The sequence below is a fragment of the Eurosta solidaginis genome, chromosome X, assembly GCF_040869045.1.
Source record: "Eurosta solidaginis isolate ZX-2024a chromosome X, ASM4086904v1, whole genome shotgun sequence".
Taxonomy (NCBI): Eukaryota; Metazoa; Arthropoda; class Insecta; order Diptera; family Tephritidae; genus Eurosta; species Eurosta solidaginis.
Genome location: NC_090324.1, coordinates 187,595,041 through 187,609,810, shown reverse-complemented (window position 1 = coordinate 187,609,810; position 14,770 = coordinate 187,595,041). Strand labels below are relative to the sequence as shown.

The window sequence follows — 14,770 nt, the reverse complement described above, 5'->3', positions numbered from 1 at the left end:
GAAAATAGCGCAGGAAAATATTCGCGTGCTCAGTTTCTACATTTGTCTCATCAACAAATTTATTTCTTGTTTAAATTTGTTCACAAACTCATCAAAATTGATTGGTAGGGTCAGCATCACCTTGGGTATACTCGGCAATTAAGCACATTTACCAAATGATCGCATTATTTATTTTAAATGCGAAAATACTGAAATATTGGTAGATTTTGGGTTTTGGTGGCAGAAGTAGTAGAAAATGAAAAATGGGTCAAAAAAGGTTGGTCAATCTACCAATGCGGTAAAGTCCGTGCACTGACGGATGGTACTTATACCAACGTATGTACATATATATGCTTATTTTAAATGTACATTAAATTAGTGATGCATAAAAAGATGCAAACCGGTACCCAAAAACCCGTTTCTGACAAATCGGTATCGGAGCGAAATACCCTTCGGGAACCGTGCCATTTGATAAAGACCATCAATTGAAGAGGACTCCAAGCGTACATACGAAAAGGTAAACAAATAATCGAAGGGCAATACAAAAAAAAAAAAAAAATTATACATTTTATAAATCTCTCCCCTCTTCCAAAACGAACATTTTTTTTCTTTATATAGCATAAAATTTTGCTGTCCAAATATTTTTTTTGCGGCGGGCAGGGAAGTTGTTGGTTTTTAGCACCAACAACATAAATAACAACGACTCAAAAGAACACACGTTATACACGCACTACACGCGTCCACTCCTCCACGTCTGCGAGTCACCCCAATTGTTCAGTTGTGCACCCATTTCAATTTTTTCATAAATTTTAAGTTACGTGCTTTATTTAGTATTTTAATTTAAGGACTTAAAAATTAGAGAGCAGAAAACTGATTGGAGCAACTTATAGATTTTTTTCTCGTGTTTCAGTTCGACCACGGGAGATATGTTCCTGAACTTCGACGGTGGGTCTACAGTGTAGTTCACAAGAATAGCAGCGGTGCATTTATAATGCACACTTTACTTTTTTGTTTACCGTTTCTTAACGCAGTTTTAAGAGGACATATGTAAAAATTTGCGGAAATAAATGTTGAAAGAAAATTACCTCAAAAAGCTCATTGCTCAAAGGATGGAGTCTGCCCCGCATTTGCTGATTGACCGACAACGAAATTACGCAATGGCGTAAGAAAGCGAATCAATACAGAATATATCCTTAAGCACACTGTAAAAGTCGTGAAATATGGTGGTGTTTCCATTATTTCTGGTTATCATACCATTTTAGGGTTCGGATTTACAAAATTTCCCCCAGTCAAAGGTTAATTTCTTTATGACCCAATATAGTGCGTACAGAGTCCACAATTGATTGCGAGGCATTGATGTTGGTGCGTGCCATTGGTGAGATGGTAAGTGTAAAGGACAAAGCTGTTGTTTTTAATAAATCAGCTGTTGCAGGTATGCAATACAAAGAGGACCTGCAAACGAGAAAATCAATGTAATTGCCAAACAAAACATTAATTTCGAATATCAATACCTAACGTAACGTGGCGAGGAGTTACCCTGATCTTGTACCACATATTTTGTGGTCACCAATGGTGGTAATAAACCCTGTTGATTAGTAATAAAAGCACAACCAGTGCTATTTTGATTTTCAATCATAACGCTTATCGGATTTGACATCTGATCGGGATGTAAATGCCGTTGGGCTTGATCATACTGTTGCGGCTGTTGATATATACCAGTACCAGGTGCCGATGGTTGCTAAAGAAAATAATACAAAAATAATCATGGCATTTGACTGTACTTTGACTGCATTAGACCAGACTGTCGTGGCATTGGAGCCAGTTGCAATGGCATTTGCTGTTCACCTGTTTGCTGGTATGGAGATGTAACACCGCCTGCAATTGATGTTGGTGGTGTAGCTGACCAGTTTGAGGAGGACCAGTCTAGAAAAATAACAATTATTATTTGACAGAAAATTGTTTCAAAATATATGTTTGCGTATACTGCTTGTTTTGGTTGTGGCGTATGAGGCAAGCCAGGCATAATTGTGCTATTTATAGTCATCTGATTGGGAGCACCAGGTAGAGACTGTCCTGGCAATGCCGTTGCTGGAGGCGCTGGCGAATACATGGAAGTTGGCGCATTGGCTCGAGGCGGCGGCTTAGCTGTTTGACCATTGGCATATTGATCAGCTATAAATTTATTGTTATTATTCGGTTGTTGTTATTGTTGGTGCCGTTGTTGCGCTTGCATGCCAGTTGGTGGTCCATTGGATAATGGTAGAACATCTTGCTGAGTAGCATTATTTGGAGAAGCACCTGGTAGGTTAGCATTTGCATATGGTGCATTGGGTTGCGGAGCAGTCGGAGACGGTTGCTTCAATGGATAGAATTTGTTAACTGCTGGATGAAGAAAAGAGGAAAAATAAATGATTTACATCGTTTGATTTATTGTTGAAGTTTAATGAGGAAACACTTCTTGCTTCTAAATTAATTTGCAAAAAATATGTTCAATTATCGCACCTATTCAGATTTGTATGAACGTTTTATATTTACCTGCAAAAATTATATATATTCCTAATATTTAGTGCTCCAAAATTAGCACAGAACTGCAGCTAAATTCGCGGGAAAGCTTTCAGGCAACCACAACAGCAAAATAATTTGTAATTGTATCACAATCGCGCAATGTAAATTAAATTATATCTCTTAACAAAAGTTTTCCACCGCCGATATGGAACGCTAAACGCAACCAAACCACATCTAAAACAAAAACAGCCAATCATTTTACGTTCATGCATAACGAGCCACGATGGGTGAGCGTAACAAAGCGGCGAGTAGAGAATAAGTAATCTGTAAAAAGTAAAAACAAATGATTTATTATATAAACAGAACAAAATTAAAATTCAATAATTTAATTTATACTCACCTACGTACTCCACATTACACATTCAGCTGCAACAACTAAAAAATCGACGGGATATAATTTAACACCTGTATGATGAAATTGAAATATCTTCCAAATAGGTAGCTGTTTAAAAAAATGTATCTCCACCAAAGAAAAGCTTGGCTTGCGGTGTATTTTAATGTACAATTAAATGTTTGCACAATTTCTGTTTTCTTTTGTTTTGTTTTGCGCTTTTTGAGTGAAGTTGGTTGCGATAGTTCTATATGTCAAAAAATTTCCTTGGTGTATTTTAGACTTCATTTACAATAGAGCAATTTTTCTATTTTCAATACTACCTCTCAACTCGCTTATCGATTAGCCGACTTCACGAGGAGTAGATAAAATAAGCGAGTTAGTGTTATTTCTTTGAATGTAATTCGATGAATAAGCGTGTGTTGTTTTCGTGCTCGCTTAGAATAGAACGCGCCTGTTGTTATCTTTAGTTTTTTTTGTTATCCGTCGATAGCTGGTATATTTTCTTCGGTTGACCCCGCTTTCCCGTTCTATGTAGTTTACCTCTACCATATTTCGTTGTATCTGCGTTCATTCTCAGATTCTTTAAAAGCTTCTTCATCTTGGATACCATCAACGTTTACTGATGTGTCCAATTCAATTTCTATTTTATCTGACTTTTCGTCAATTTGCTTATAAAACAATTCATTTTAAAATTATACGTCGCGACTTATCAAGATTTAAGGTTTTTTAGGTGACCATAAGCGATAAGCTTTTGCTTCATTTGAGTACCCGACCAGAATAGACTCTTCCGACCGTGAACTAAATTTTCCATTTGAGTTATCTTTTATCAAAACGTATGCTTTTTTACCAAATGGTCGCATGTGAATTACGGTGGGGGTTTTACCTGACCAAACATTAAGAGGAAATTTATTTTTAATGACCTTGGCTGCATTAATAACTTCAGCCCAAAACATTGGAGGTAAGCCTGCCTGCCACCTTGCCATTTCTAATAACGTTCTATTTTTTGTTTCGGCAATGCCATTTTGCTGTAGCGTATATGGTGCTGTCAGTCGCCGCCTTATGCCACATTCGCTTAAGTAATTGTTAAAATCATTGTTAATATATTCTAAGCCGTTGTCATTTTAATCTTTTTTCCAGTAAAATTTTCAACCGAGTTATTAAAAATTTTAAACATATTTAATACTTGCGACTTGTGTTTTATAAAATAAACTTCGCTGTACCGAGGAAAATCGTCGGTAAATGTAACAAAGTACCTTGCACCGGAGTGAGAACAAGTTCCCATTGGCCCGCACACGTCACACTTTGGCGCATCTGCCCGAAAAGCCTGGCAAAAATAAAAAATTTCATGAAAGCGTTCGATAAATCGAATACATGTATTTAATAGAGAATTTTCCAGAGATTGCGAATATATAACTCTTATTAAACAGGAAATGATATTTTATGAGGTAGAGCCGCTCAAACTTGATTAATTTTTAACACTTAGAAAAATTTTTAGTTTTTGTTCTTTTTTGTTGTATTAAAAATTGTTTTGTCTTTAAATAAAACGGCGTGCTACTGCTTTTTTGTATTATAACGAAAGGATATTTAATTCTAGGTTGAAGCAAAACATAAAATTTGTGTTTTTTTTATAAAAGTTGGCAGATCAACCTATTTTTCGAAAAGCCTATTTTTAGGACCTTTTTCGAAATTTGATTGAAAATAAAAAAAGGACAAAAAAGGTCTACGTGAAATTTACAGTAGGTATTTGCTAAATATTCAGTTACATGAATTCATAAGTCTACCTGCGTTCAGCTGCGATTTTATTTTTTACATCAAATAAAGTGAAGCAACCTTGGGTATAAATACGCGCCTGAGCAGGTATAGGTAAGAAGGAGGCGAATTTAGTACGGTCACTTTTGTTGTTGGAATTTTTTAATAAAACCAAATTTTTCGGTTACAAGCTTCATAATATACCTGGAACTCATTTCCATAATTTGAGTATATAAAGTAATGTTTAATACAACGCCCAAAATCAGTCGCTTTTTGGAGTCTATAGAATAAAGTATTATGTTTATTTAAATAAACATAAATATAGCTCACATATTTTTTTAGTAAGATATACTCGATGGCAAATTTTAATATGTCTCTAGAAAACTCAAAACTGTTTGAGGTGTCCAAAGCTTCAAAGACAAAAGCGGAGTTCGTTGAGGCTATTATGACAGAATTACCAAATGAAGCATGCAACAAAGAAGATGAAGACTTGAAAGAAAAAATTGGCTTCCTCTACATTCCAATACAAAGAAAATGGGAAGCAGTCGGTCGTTCTACTTCAAGGTTTATAAGTGAGCATGAAAGCTGGCTAGGTGGTAAAAGTTTTTTATACGAAGAAATCCCTAGCACATCAACCAATCGAACTAGGGGAAGACCAACAAAACACATGGAAGAATGTTCGGCCTACACAAGGAAAAGGAAGCTGTCAGATTATACTAGAACTATCGCCACGACTCATCTTTCAGAAGCATTGGCTATTAAACATAAAAAGGACGAAGGAAACACCAAGTCTCATATCATAGGAGCCGTTGCGTTAGCAAGTCCAGTGCGACTGAGAACGATCAAAAACAGCATTTCCATACACCCAAACCCGCTACCATACACTCCTGAATAGTCTTTGGCGCTGTTTATAGATCTGGCGTTATCGAAAGATAAATATAATATATTGCGTGAGTCATTATTGCAATATAATGCCGATCTTTTCCCTGGAAAACAACAAATCACTCAAGCCAAGAAAGAATATATTAATAGAATACCAGTGTTTACCATTAGGAGAATTGTCTGAAGAATCTAAAAACAAGGACTACAAAAGATATAGAAGTACTAACGCTTGTAAAATCTCACGAGTTAGACAAAACGAGGACCTTTTCAACATGTTCGCCATCTCTTCTGATCCAGTAATATCATCCATGAGGCATGTAAGATCACAAAAAGATCTTACAGACACCTGTAGCTCAGAAATGGTTTCCTTGTTAGATATATTTTCAAGTGACGAAGACTACGTTAAGATTAAATAAATGATCCACCTTTTTCTATCACAACAAAAAAATTATTTAGTACATAGTTTTGTTATTTTATTGAAAAAAAAAGAAATCAATAAATTCAAGTTTATTATTTATTATAAATAATACAGTTATTTCATTTAGTAATTATAATCATATAATTTTCGTTTTTACATCTTTTTCAAATTTATCAAATTTTAAGATGAGTTTTGAAGTACCCTTTATGTATATTTATTTTAAAGCCTAGGATTTGGCTATCAGAAGAGTAATAAATTTTTAAGGAAATCAATAAAATTGTAAAGCGGTTATTAAGATAAAACTGTTTATCATAAGTGGGCAGTGCTCAAAAATTTATTTGTTCATCTTTGGCTCAAATACAATAATATTGAACAACTTTTAATAATTTGTCTTAATTAAGTATTAATAAAATATTTGGTTTTTGAATTTTTCAAAAATATTTAAGTAAATTTATACAATGAATTTTCAAGCAATGTTTATATACTTATCCCCTATCGAACACATTTCACTTTTATAAGAGTATAACATCTTACGTCCATCAAGTTTGGTGGAGATTGATAACCTTGCTACTAAGACAAAACTCTTAATCAGAGGTGGGTAGAGCCAAACTCCTTCATACAAATCATAAGTTTATCTGATTTCATGTTCAAATACATCCTCATAAAAAAATTTCAAAGTTTGTACTTCCGTTTTTAACAATTTTTTTTTGTATTTTTCTACAATTTTTCAAATTTGACGAATTATTGTGAAGCACGCTGTCAATATGGCACCCTGTATTTTAAATTGTCCAAAGTTTAAATAATTAGCTTTCAGGTGCAGTATAAATCTTTGAAATATCTTCATCAGTTCAAAAGTTATGATTTTTGCAAAGAAAAAACTCAAAAGGCGCCATAGTGCATCGCTATGTATGATTTTTCGAGCAATTGTGTAGTACGCTTTTCATTTTGCTTCGGAAAACTTTCTTGTGTTTGCTTCTCGCTAACGCAAACTTCAAAGTTTGTAGCTTTTCTTTCACATCAAAATGCATACCGTGTACCATACTGAGCGCTCGCTTTAAATCCTTTTCGTTGTGGTGCCCTATTCGAACGTCCCATGTGCATAAATCAAATTTCGTTTCTACTATGCTTGCCCTTGTTTGTGTGCTCTTAATATAGTAGAGATCGCAATGCGTGTTGCTGTGAGCACAGATTCGCCATTCAGTGTGATGGTCGCCTCACCACGACGAAATGTTACTTCGTATCCTCTATCTGCAATTTTTGATACGGACAGCAAATTTGTTCTTAATTCATTTACATACATCACCTTTTCAAAACTTATCCGTTCCTCATGTCCTACCTCGACGTCGCCAATGCCTGTGATTTTCGCTGTGTCAGTGTCTTGCTTATTTCTTTGAAATTGTTAGAATTGCTTTTGTTTGCGCACATCTTTGATGAGCATCCACTGTCCAAACACCAATAATCGTTTGTTGTGTTGTTAAATAAAAATGCAAATTCCACCAGCATAGTTTTTTCTGTGTTTTTCTCATTAAATCGTCGTGTACTCGAACTTGCAGATTTGGCATTTTGTTTTGATCGGCATTTTCGCGAAATATGACCAACTTCGCCACACTTATAACAAGTGAGTTTGTCAACTCTCACTCCCTCAACTGAATTTGCTTTTCGCTTGTCAGTGCTGTGTACGTTGCCAGCCTGCCTGTTTGTATTTCTATACTTCAAATGTGCAATTGCCGCCTTTGGTTTTCTTGATTGCTCTTCTTCTAGAATTTTTACTCTAAGAATATCTGGTTTGGGCAACTCATCGCGAGAATCCAGAGCGCAACGAAATGATTCAAAAGATTCAGGCAAACGTTAAAGCAGCAAGCTTAACAATAAATCGTCACCAACCGTGACATTATACATAATATATTAAGAGTGGTGAGAACAGGCATTTTCTATAGAAAAAAGGGAGTCCGAGCTATCAAATGTGTTTGAGTGAGAGTTATAACCTTGGCATAAACACCAAAAAGGTTCATTTAGTTCGAACTTCGCTCTACATTGTTTCAGCAGGAGAGGTTTGAAATGTCTCGAAGTCCGAGAGGGAACACAAAAGCTTACTTCATTCAGAAGGAATGGGCTTGAAATTGATCCATTTAAAAGTTTTGTCATAAATATTACACCAAGCATTTCCCTTTGACTAGCAAAAGTTGGAAGTTTGATAAGCTTTAATCGATTAGTATAAGGTGGAAGTTTATATAAAGAGTCCCATTGAAAATTTCTTAAGGCAAATAATAATAATTGTTTTTGTATTGATTCGATACTGTCTGCATGGACTTTACATTTTTTAAGATTGACTTACTTACTTAATTGGCGCTTAACCATTTAAACGGTTATGGCCGTCCAACAAGACGCGCCGGTCGCTCTTTCTCTCCCCCAACCAGCGCCATTTGGTCACACCAAGGGAGTTTAAATTGTGGTCCTTCCAACGGAGTGGGGGCGCCCTCTACATCTGCTTCCATAGGCGGGTACCGATACAAACACTTTCTTGGCCGGAGCGGCATCCTTCATTCGCATAATGTGGCCTAGCCAGCGCAGCCGCTGAGTTTTAATTCGCTGGTCTATGTTGATGTCTGCGTATAGCTCGTACAGCTCATCGTTAAATCTTCTTCGGTATTCGCCATCGCCAACGCGTAGAGGTCCATAAATCTTTCGAAGAACTTTTCTCTCGAACACTCCCAGAGCCGCTTCACAAGATTGAGCGGCATATAATTTACATTGCACCAGGTAACCAAGTGATTTAAATCCGTTTAAGGCAAGGAATGTTCCTCAACAGACGCGTATGATTTGAAAAGTTTTACATCGTCAGCGTACATCACGGTTTTTGAGAATTTTATTGTATTGGATAAATTGTTTATGAGCAACAAGAACAGAATCGGACCAAGATGACTGCCCTGAGGAACACCAGAAGAAACATTGATGACTCCAGAAAGTGTATTTTTAAAGATTACTTTTGCATATGTAATGTATCCAAAGTGAATGCATACACATCTACACACATTACACGCGCGGTGTCTGAGTTCTTTAGTCTGTAACTAAGAATTTGCTGACACCACGCGTTCCTCTACTCAACATTTTCACACGCTTTCAGCAAGTGCATTGAAGCAGCTTATGAATGTGTGTACGAATGTGTAAGCGTACGCTTTACTACATGTTTTTTTTATACTTAGTAAGAATGTAAGGATTAAAGCAAATCTGTATATGTTTATATTTTTAAAATAAAGAAGATTTGGTATTCGGCACTCGAGGGTGCCACTTCCTTAATAATCTTGCTGAACATTTATGGTATTCGGCACTCAATGGTGCCTCTACCAAAATAATAATCTTGTTGAACATTTATGGTATTCGGCACTCAGTGGTGCCCCGACCGAAATAAAACATTTGGTATATTCCACATGGCGATCCTGCCAGTTTTCAAAAAATAACTGAAACATACCCCCAGGACATGGGCTGAAAATAAATTGGTGTATTGATTTCCCTTGGGACGATCCTTGACTCTTAATATGGTAGATTGGACACAAACGAGAGAAGAGGGATTCTCTATATTTTAAGGAATATACCCATTGGCAAAATTTCGGAGGAAAAGCTCAATCGCATACGAAGTGGAACAACAGCAGCATATTTAGTGGAATAACACTGAGGAAGAGAACTGTCAACATACAAAGGAGCTAAAGGAACAAAAAAGGAGCTAAAGGAGCAACAGAAACATACAACAAAAATTTAGGCGCTATTATTAAGTAAAATAACCATAAAAATATTAGGGCAACCTAACGACTGCCTAGTGATGAGCAAAAATTATATTTTTACTGTACAATTTTTTTACTGCTTTGAGTTATGTTCCCAGAAGAGGATATAACAAATCAAAGCCAATTTGACCAAGTGTTTAACAAATTAGCTAGATTAAGTTTAGATTTGGAAGGAAGTGAAAAAGAAATACCCAAACAAGTCAAGCAAGGCCCTAAGCCACTGTCAATCGAGGAATATAGAAAAAGAAATAGGTTTAAAAAAATTGAGGAACCAAAAATCCCAAAGCCGGTCAAGTTGAAGAGAAAAAGAGGAGGAAAATGGGTCATCCTTAGGAGATCCATAGCTAAGCTATATGAAAAAATAAACTTACGTACAAATAGGGAAGAAAAAAAAAATTAAAAAAAAAAAATTAAAAAAAAATAAATATAAGGCGCGATAACCTCCAAAGAGATCTAAGGCCGAGCTTCTCTTCCAATTTGCGTCGTGCTCCTCTTGATTTTCCCTACAAATTGGCCGGACGGGACCTACATGTTTTATGCCGACTCCGAACGGCATCTGCAAGGCAGATGAATTTTCACTGAGAGCTTTTCATGGCAGAAATACACCCGGAGCGCTTGCCAAACACTGCCGAGGGGCGACCCCGCTTAGAAAAAATTTTTCTTCTAATTGAAAAACCTTATTTCTAAAATTTTGATGTTGCTTTGTCCGGGGTGCGAACCCAGGACATACGGTGTGATAGGCGGAGTACGCTACCATCACACCACGGTGGCCGCCGTGAAAGAAGGAAATAAAGGGGTTAAGGAATAATAACAATAAAAAGAAAAATTAAATAATAATATAATTGTTATTAATTAAAAAGGAAAATAATTGGATTTTTAAATTATGCTTACTAAAGGCCCAATTTAAGATGTTAAAAACGAATTGGAAGTAAGAGATTACAAAAAGGAATTAAAATGGCTAAAAGAATTCTGGAAAACTATAGCAATGACAAGGGAGTCAACTATTGAGGATGTTATTAACCCTACAACTAGAGATGAGGAAACTACATAGGTGTATGATGATATTGTATAACACTACAGATAATAAAAAAATTAAAAAAAATAAAATAAAAAATTATATCTATCTTTTGACAATGGGAGGCCAAGAATCGAAAGTCACTAATCCAAATGCTAACGTGGTAAACACAGTCCAAATAATAGACCACAACGAAGCGTTGGAAACCATAAAAATTTATCTTCTAGCTATTGTCATTATTGGCGCTGTAAACTTAATTTTGAGGTGTTATTCAATACATAACAAAATTTTGAAAAAGAGGTATCAGAGCCGTGCTGACGGCATAGCTAGAATATAGAAACCCAATTTTTTTTTCTTCTCTCTTTACCTCAATGGATAAATGGGAAACTATTTTCAATACACTTGTGGAAGAAAAAGCTTTGGCCGAAAAAGCTTATAAATGTATTAATAAAAATTCAAGCATAAGAAATGAAACTGTGTTGAAGCAACTCACACACTTGGAAGAGTAAAAGCAGATCTAACAGATGATAGTCTTTTAATACGGCACAAATTTCACATAGTAGAAAATGATTTCCCAATCCCATGTGATGGAATTTTGGGACTCGATTTCATTAAAAATATAATTGCATTTTAGATTATAATAAAAATGGTACAGCCTACGACCATATGATTACCCAGAAGATATAGTTATACAAATGATGAATAAACCAACAATCAATGGCATTACAATACCCGCAAGATCCGAAGTAATTAGACAGGTTCATATCAACACTAACAATAATGAACTAGTAGTACCTCATCAAGAATTGACTAATGGCATTTTTGTACCCAACACGATAGTAAACTCAAATCAAGCTTTAATAAGAATAATAAATACAACAGATAAATATGGACTCATTCAAGATTATGACATCAAAACAGAAAATTTAGAGGATTATGTAATAATTGAAAATACACCTCACAATAAGGCCAATAAAAAAGAAAAATTTGAAAGATTGAATAAAAGTTTCCCGCCATTCGCTAGTAAATCACTCAACACATTATGCTCAGAATTCGTAGATATATTTTCATTAGAAACAGAACCAATCACGACCAACAACTTTTACAAACAAAAGATGCATATGAAAGATAATACTCCTGTCTATATTAAAAATTATAGACTACCTCAAGCACATAAGAGTGAGATAAACAAACAAGTAAATAAAGTAGTTCAAGATGATATTGTGGAACCATCAACTTCACAATATAACAGCCCTCTTTTATTGGTACCTAAAAAATCCCTTCCGGGTAAAAAAGAAATCAAGTGGGGATTACTTGTTGACTTCAGACTAATAAATAAAAAACTAACAGCTGATAAATTCCCTTTGCCTAGAATAGATGATATTCTGGATCAATTAGGAAGGGCGAAATATTTCTCATGCCTAGATTTAATGTCAGGATTTCACCAAATAGAACTCAGCCCAGAGTCAAGGGATATCACATCCTTTACAGCGGATAACGGTACTTATCGTTTCAAGAGATTGCCTTGTGACCTTAAAGTAGCTCCAAACTCATTCCAGAGGATGATGACATTGGCATTCGCAGGTCTAAAACATTCACAAGTATTTTTAAACATTGACGATTTAGTCGTATTGGGCTGCTCCGAAAAACATATGATACAAAATTTAAGAAATGTCTTTTCAGCTTGCAGAAAATATTATTTAAAATTAGATCCCGATAAATGTTTATTCTTCAGTCAAGATGGGACTTATCTAGGACATAAATGCACAAGTACTGGAATTTTACAAGACCCAAATAAATTTAAAATTGTTCAAAATTACCCAACTCCCAAAAATGCCGATGAAGCAAAAAGATTTGTCGCATTTTGTAATTATTATAGAAGATTCATACCAAATTTCGCGGAATACGCTAGGATACCAACAAGGCATAGTAAGAAAAATGTCATCTTCAATTGGACATACGACTGCGAAAAATCTGTTAATTACCTAAAAAATGCATTAATTAGCCCAAATATCCTACAATATCCCGATTTTCATAGAGAGTTCTGTATTACAACTGACGCAAGTGGTTATGCTTGCGGTGCTGTGCTAAGCCAAGAATATCAAAGAAAACAATTATCAATTGCCTATGCCTCAAGATCATTTACAAAAGGCGAAATAAATAAAGCCACGATCGAAATATAATTGGTGGCCATACATTGGGCCATTATATATTTTAGACTATATGTTTATGGCAGAAAATTCACAGTGGAAACAGATCACCGACCCTTAACATATTTATTTTCAATGAAAAAACCTTTCATCAAAATTAACTAGAATCAGGTTAGATTTGGAGGAGTATGACTTTGGGGTGGAGTACATAGATGGAAAAGGAAATTACGTGGCAGACGCTCTGTCACGAATAGATATCAATGATTTGAAAGAAATGTCAGTACAGGCATGTAAAATAATGAAAGCTACGACAAGATCGGAAACTAAAAAGAATTCCAGTAATAGCAGTAATAAAAATTAGAAGAAAAGTCAGAAAGAGAACCCTATAGTATATGAAGCGCTTAATAAATGTGAAGTGAAAAGAATAATCCAGCTCGTTTTCGATCCTCCGAAATTATATTTCAAAAAAGGAAATAAAATTTGTAGTGAAATAAATATAGATAATCAAATTGTTGAGGCGAACATTGACCTAGATCAATTCTTTACCAGGCTTATGCAGAGTTGTCCTTAGGAGACAAATTGTTTAAGTATACACGAGTAAACACATTTAAAGAGATTGGTAGCAAAGTTCTCAGAAATTTATCTATTGCATTAACTCCGGAGGTTGTGCATGTGACGGAAAATGATAAAATTAAAAAGATTCTTCAAAAATATCACGATGATCCTGTTAATGGGGGCCACCCAGGAATCAATCGCACAACTAATAAAAATACACAAAAATATTACTGGAAAAATATGAAAAATGATGTAAGAAAATATATAAATAAATGCGTAAATTGTAATAAAAATAAAATTAATAAAAATTTAAAAGAACCAATGATTTTGACTGAAACACCACCGAAGATGTTCGAAATAGTACAAATAGATACAATTGGACCATTACCGAGATCATTAAATGGAACTGAATACGCTGTTACTCTGATATGTGATTTGACTAAATACCTAATGGCAATTCCTATACAGAGCAAACATGCAAAAACACTATCCAGAGCCATATTCGAAAATTTCATCTTAATTTATGGAAGTATGAAAACAATAATTACGGATATGGGATCTGAATATAAAAATAGTTTGTTTGAGGAACTATGTAAGCTTCTCAATATTAAGCACAAAATATCTACGCCGTATCACCACAAAACTTTAGGCACTGTTGAACGTAGCCATAGAACTTTCAATGAATATGTGCGTTCTTACGTATCCATTAACAAAGATGATTGGGATGAGTATCTTAAATATTTTGCGTACTGTAACAATACAACCTCATCTACAGTTCTTTGTTATTGCCCGTTCGAACTAGTTTTTGGTAAAAACCCCAGACTTACGAATTTTTACAAGAAAATACGGTAAGCCCATTATTCAATTATGAGGTTTGCGATAAAGAAATTAAATATAGGTTACAAATAGCACAGGATAGAGCCTTTAAATTAGCAAAAGAGGCTAAAGAAAAACAAAAGGTTAGTTATGATAAAAATATTCACTATAAGGAAATAAATATAGGAGATTCAGTGTTAGTTATAAATGAAGCCGGCCATAAGTTAGATAGTAGATATAAAGGGGGCCCTATAATGTAGAAAATATCGATAAAAATAATAATTTTACTCGAATACCCTATAAAGTAGAAAGCACAGATAGAAATAATAATAATAATTACGATTTAAGAAATGAAAATAAGAAAATTATAATACACAAAAATAGACTTAAATTACTTAAATAAATACATTTTATTTCTACTTAAATGTTCACGTTGCTCACTCATAAATCTTTACTAAACATGTACAAACAAACATATAAATCAAGAAAATTATCATACAAATAGGCATAAATTATTAAGAAAAAAAT

At 34.7% G+C, this 14,770-nt stretch overlaps 2 protein-coding genes across 3 annotated transcripts in view; one reads left to right on the top strand and one right to left on the bottom strand.

The window, feature by feature from the left end:
* Tdg (Thymine DNA glycosylase) overlaps positions 1–14,770 on the top strand; it is a 300,877-nt gene that overhangs the window by 138,293 nt on the left and 147,814 nt on the right. The gene's annotated exons all lie outside the window — the stretch shown is intronic.
* Positions 928–2,217, bottom strand: LOC137235432 (protein transport protein Sec24C-like). The gene is made up of 4 exons (XM_067758421.1): positions 1,964–2,217; positions 1,825–1,902; positions 1,491–1,717; positions 928–1,431 (listed from the first exon to the last, which is right to left on the bottom strand). The coding sequence occupies exons 1-4, from the start codon at positions 2,087–2,089 to the stop codon at positions 1,269–1,271; spliced, it is 594 nt and encodes a 197-aa protein (XP_067614522.1). The 5' UTR covers positions 2,090–2,217; the 3' UTR covers positions 928–1,268.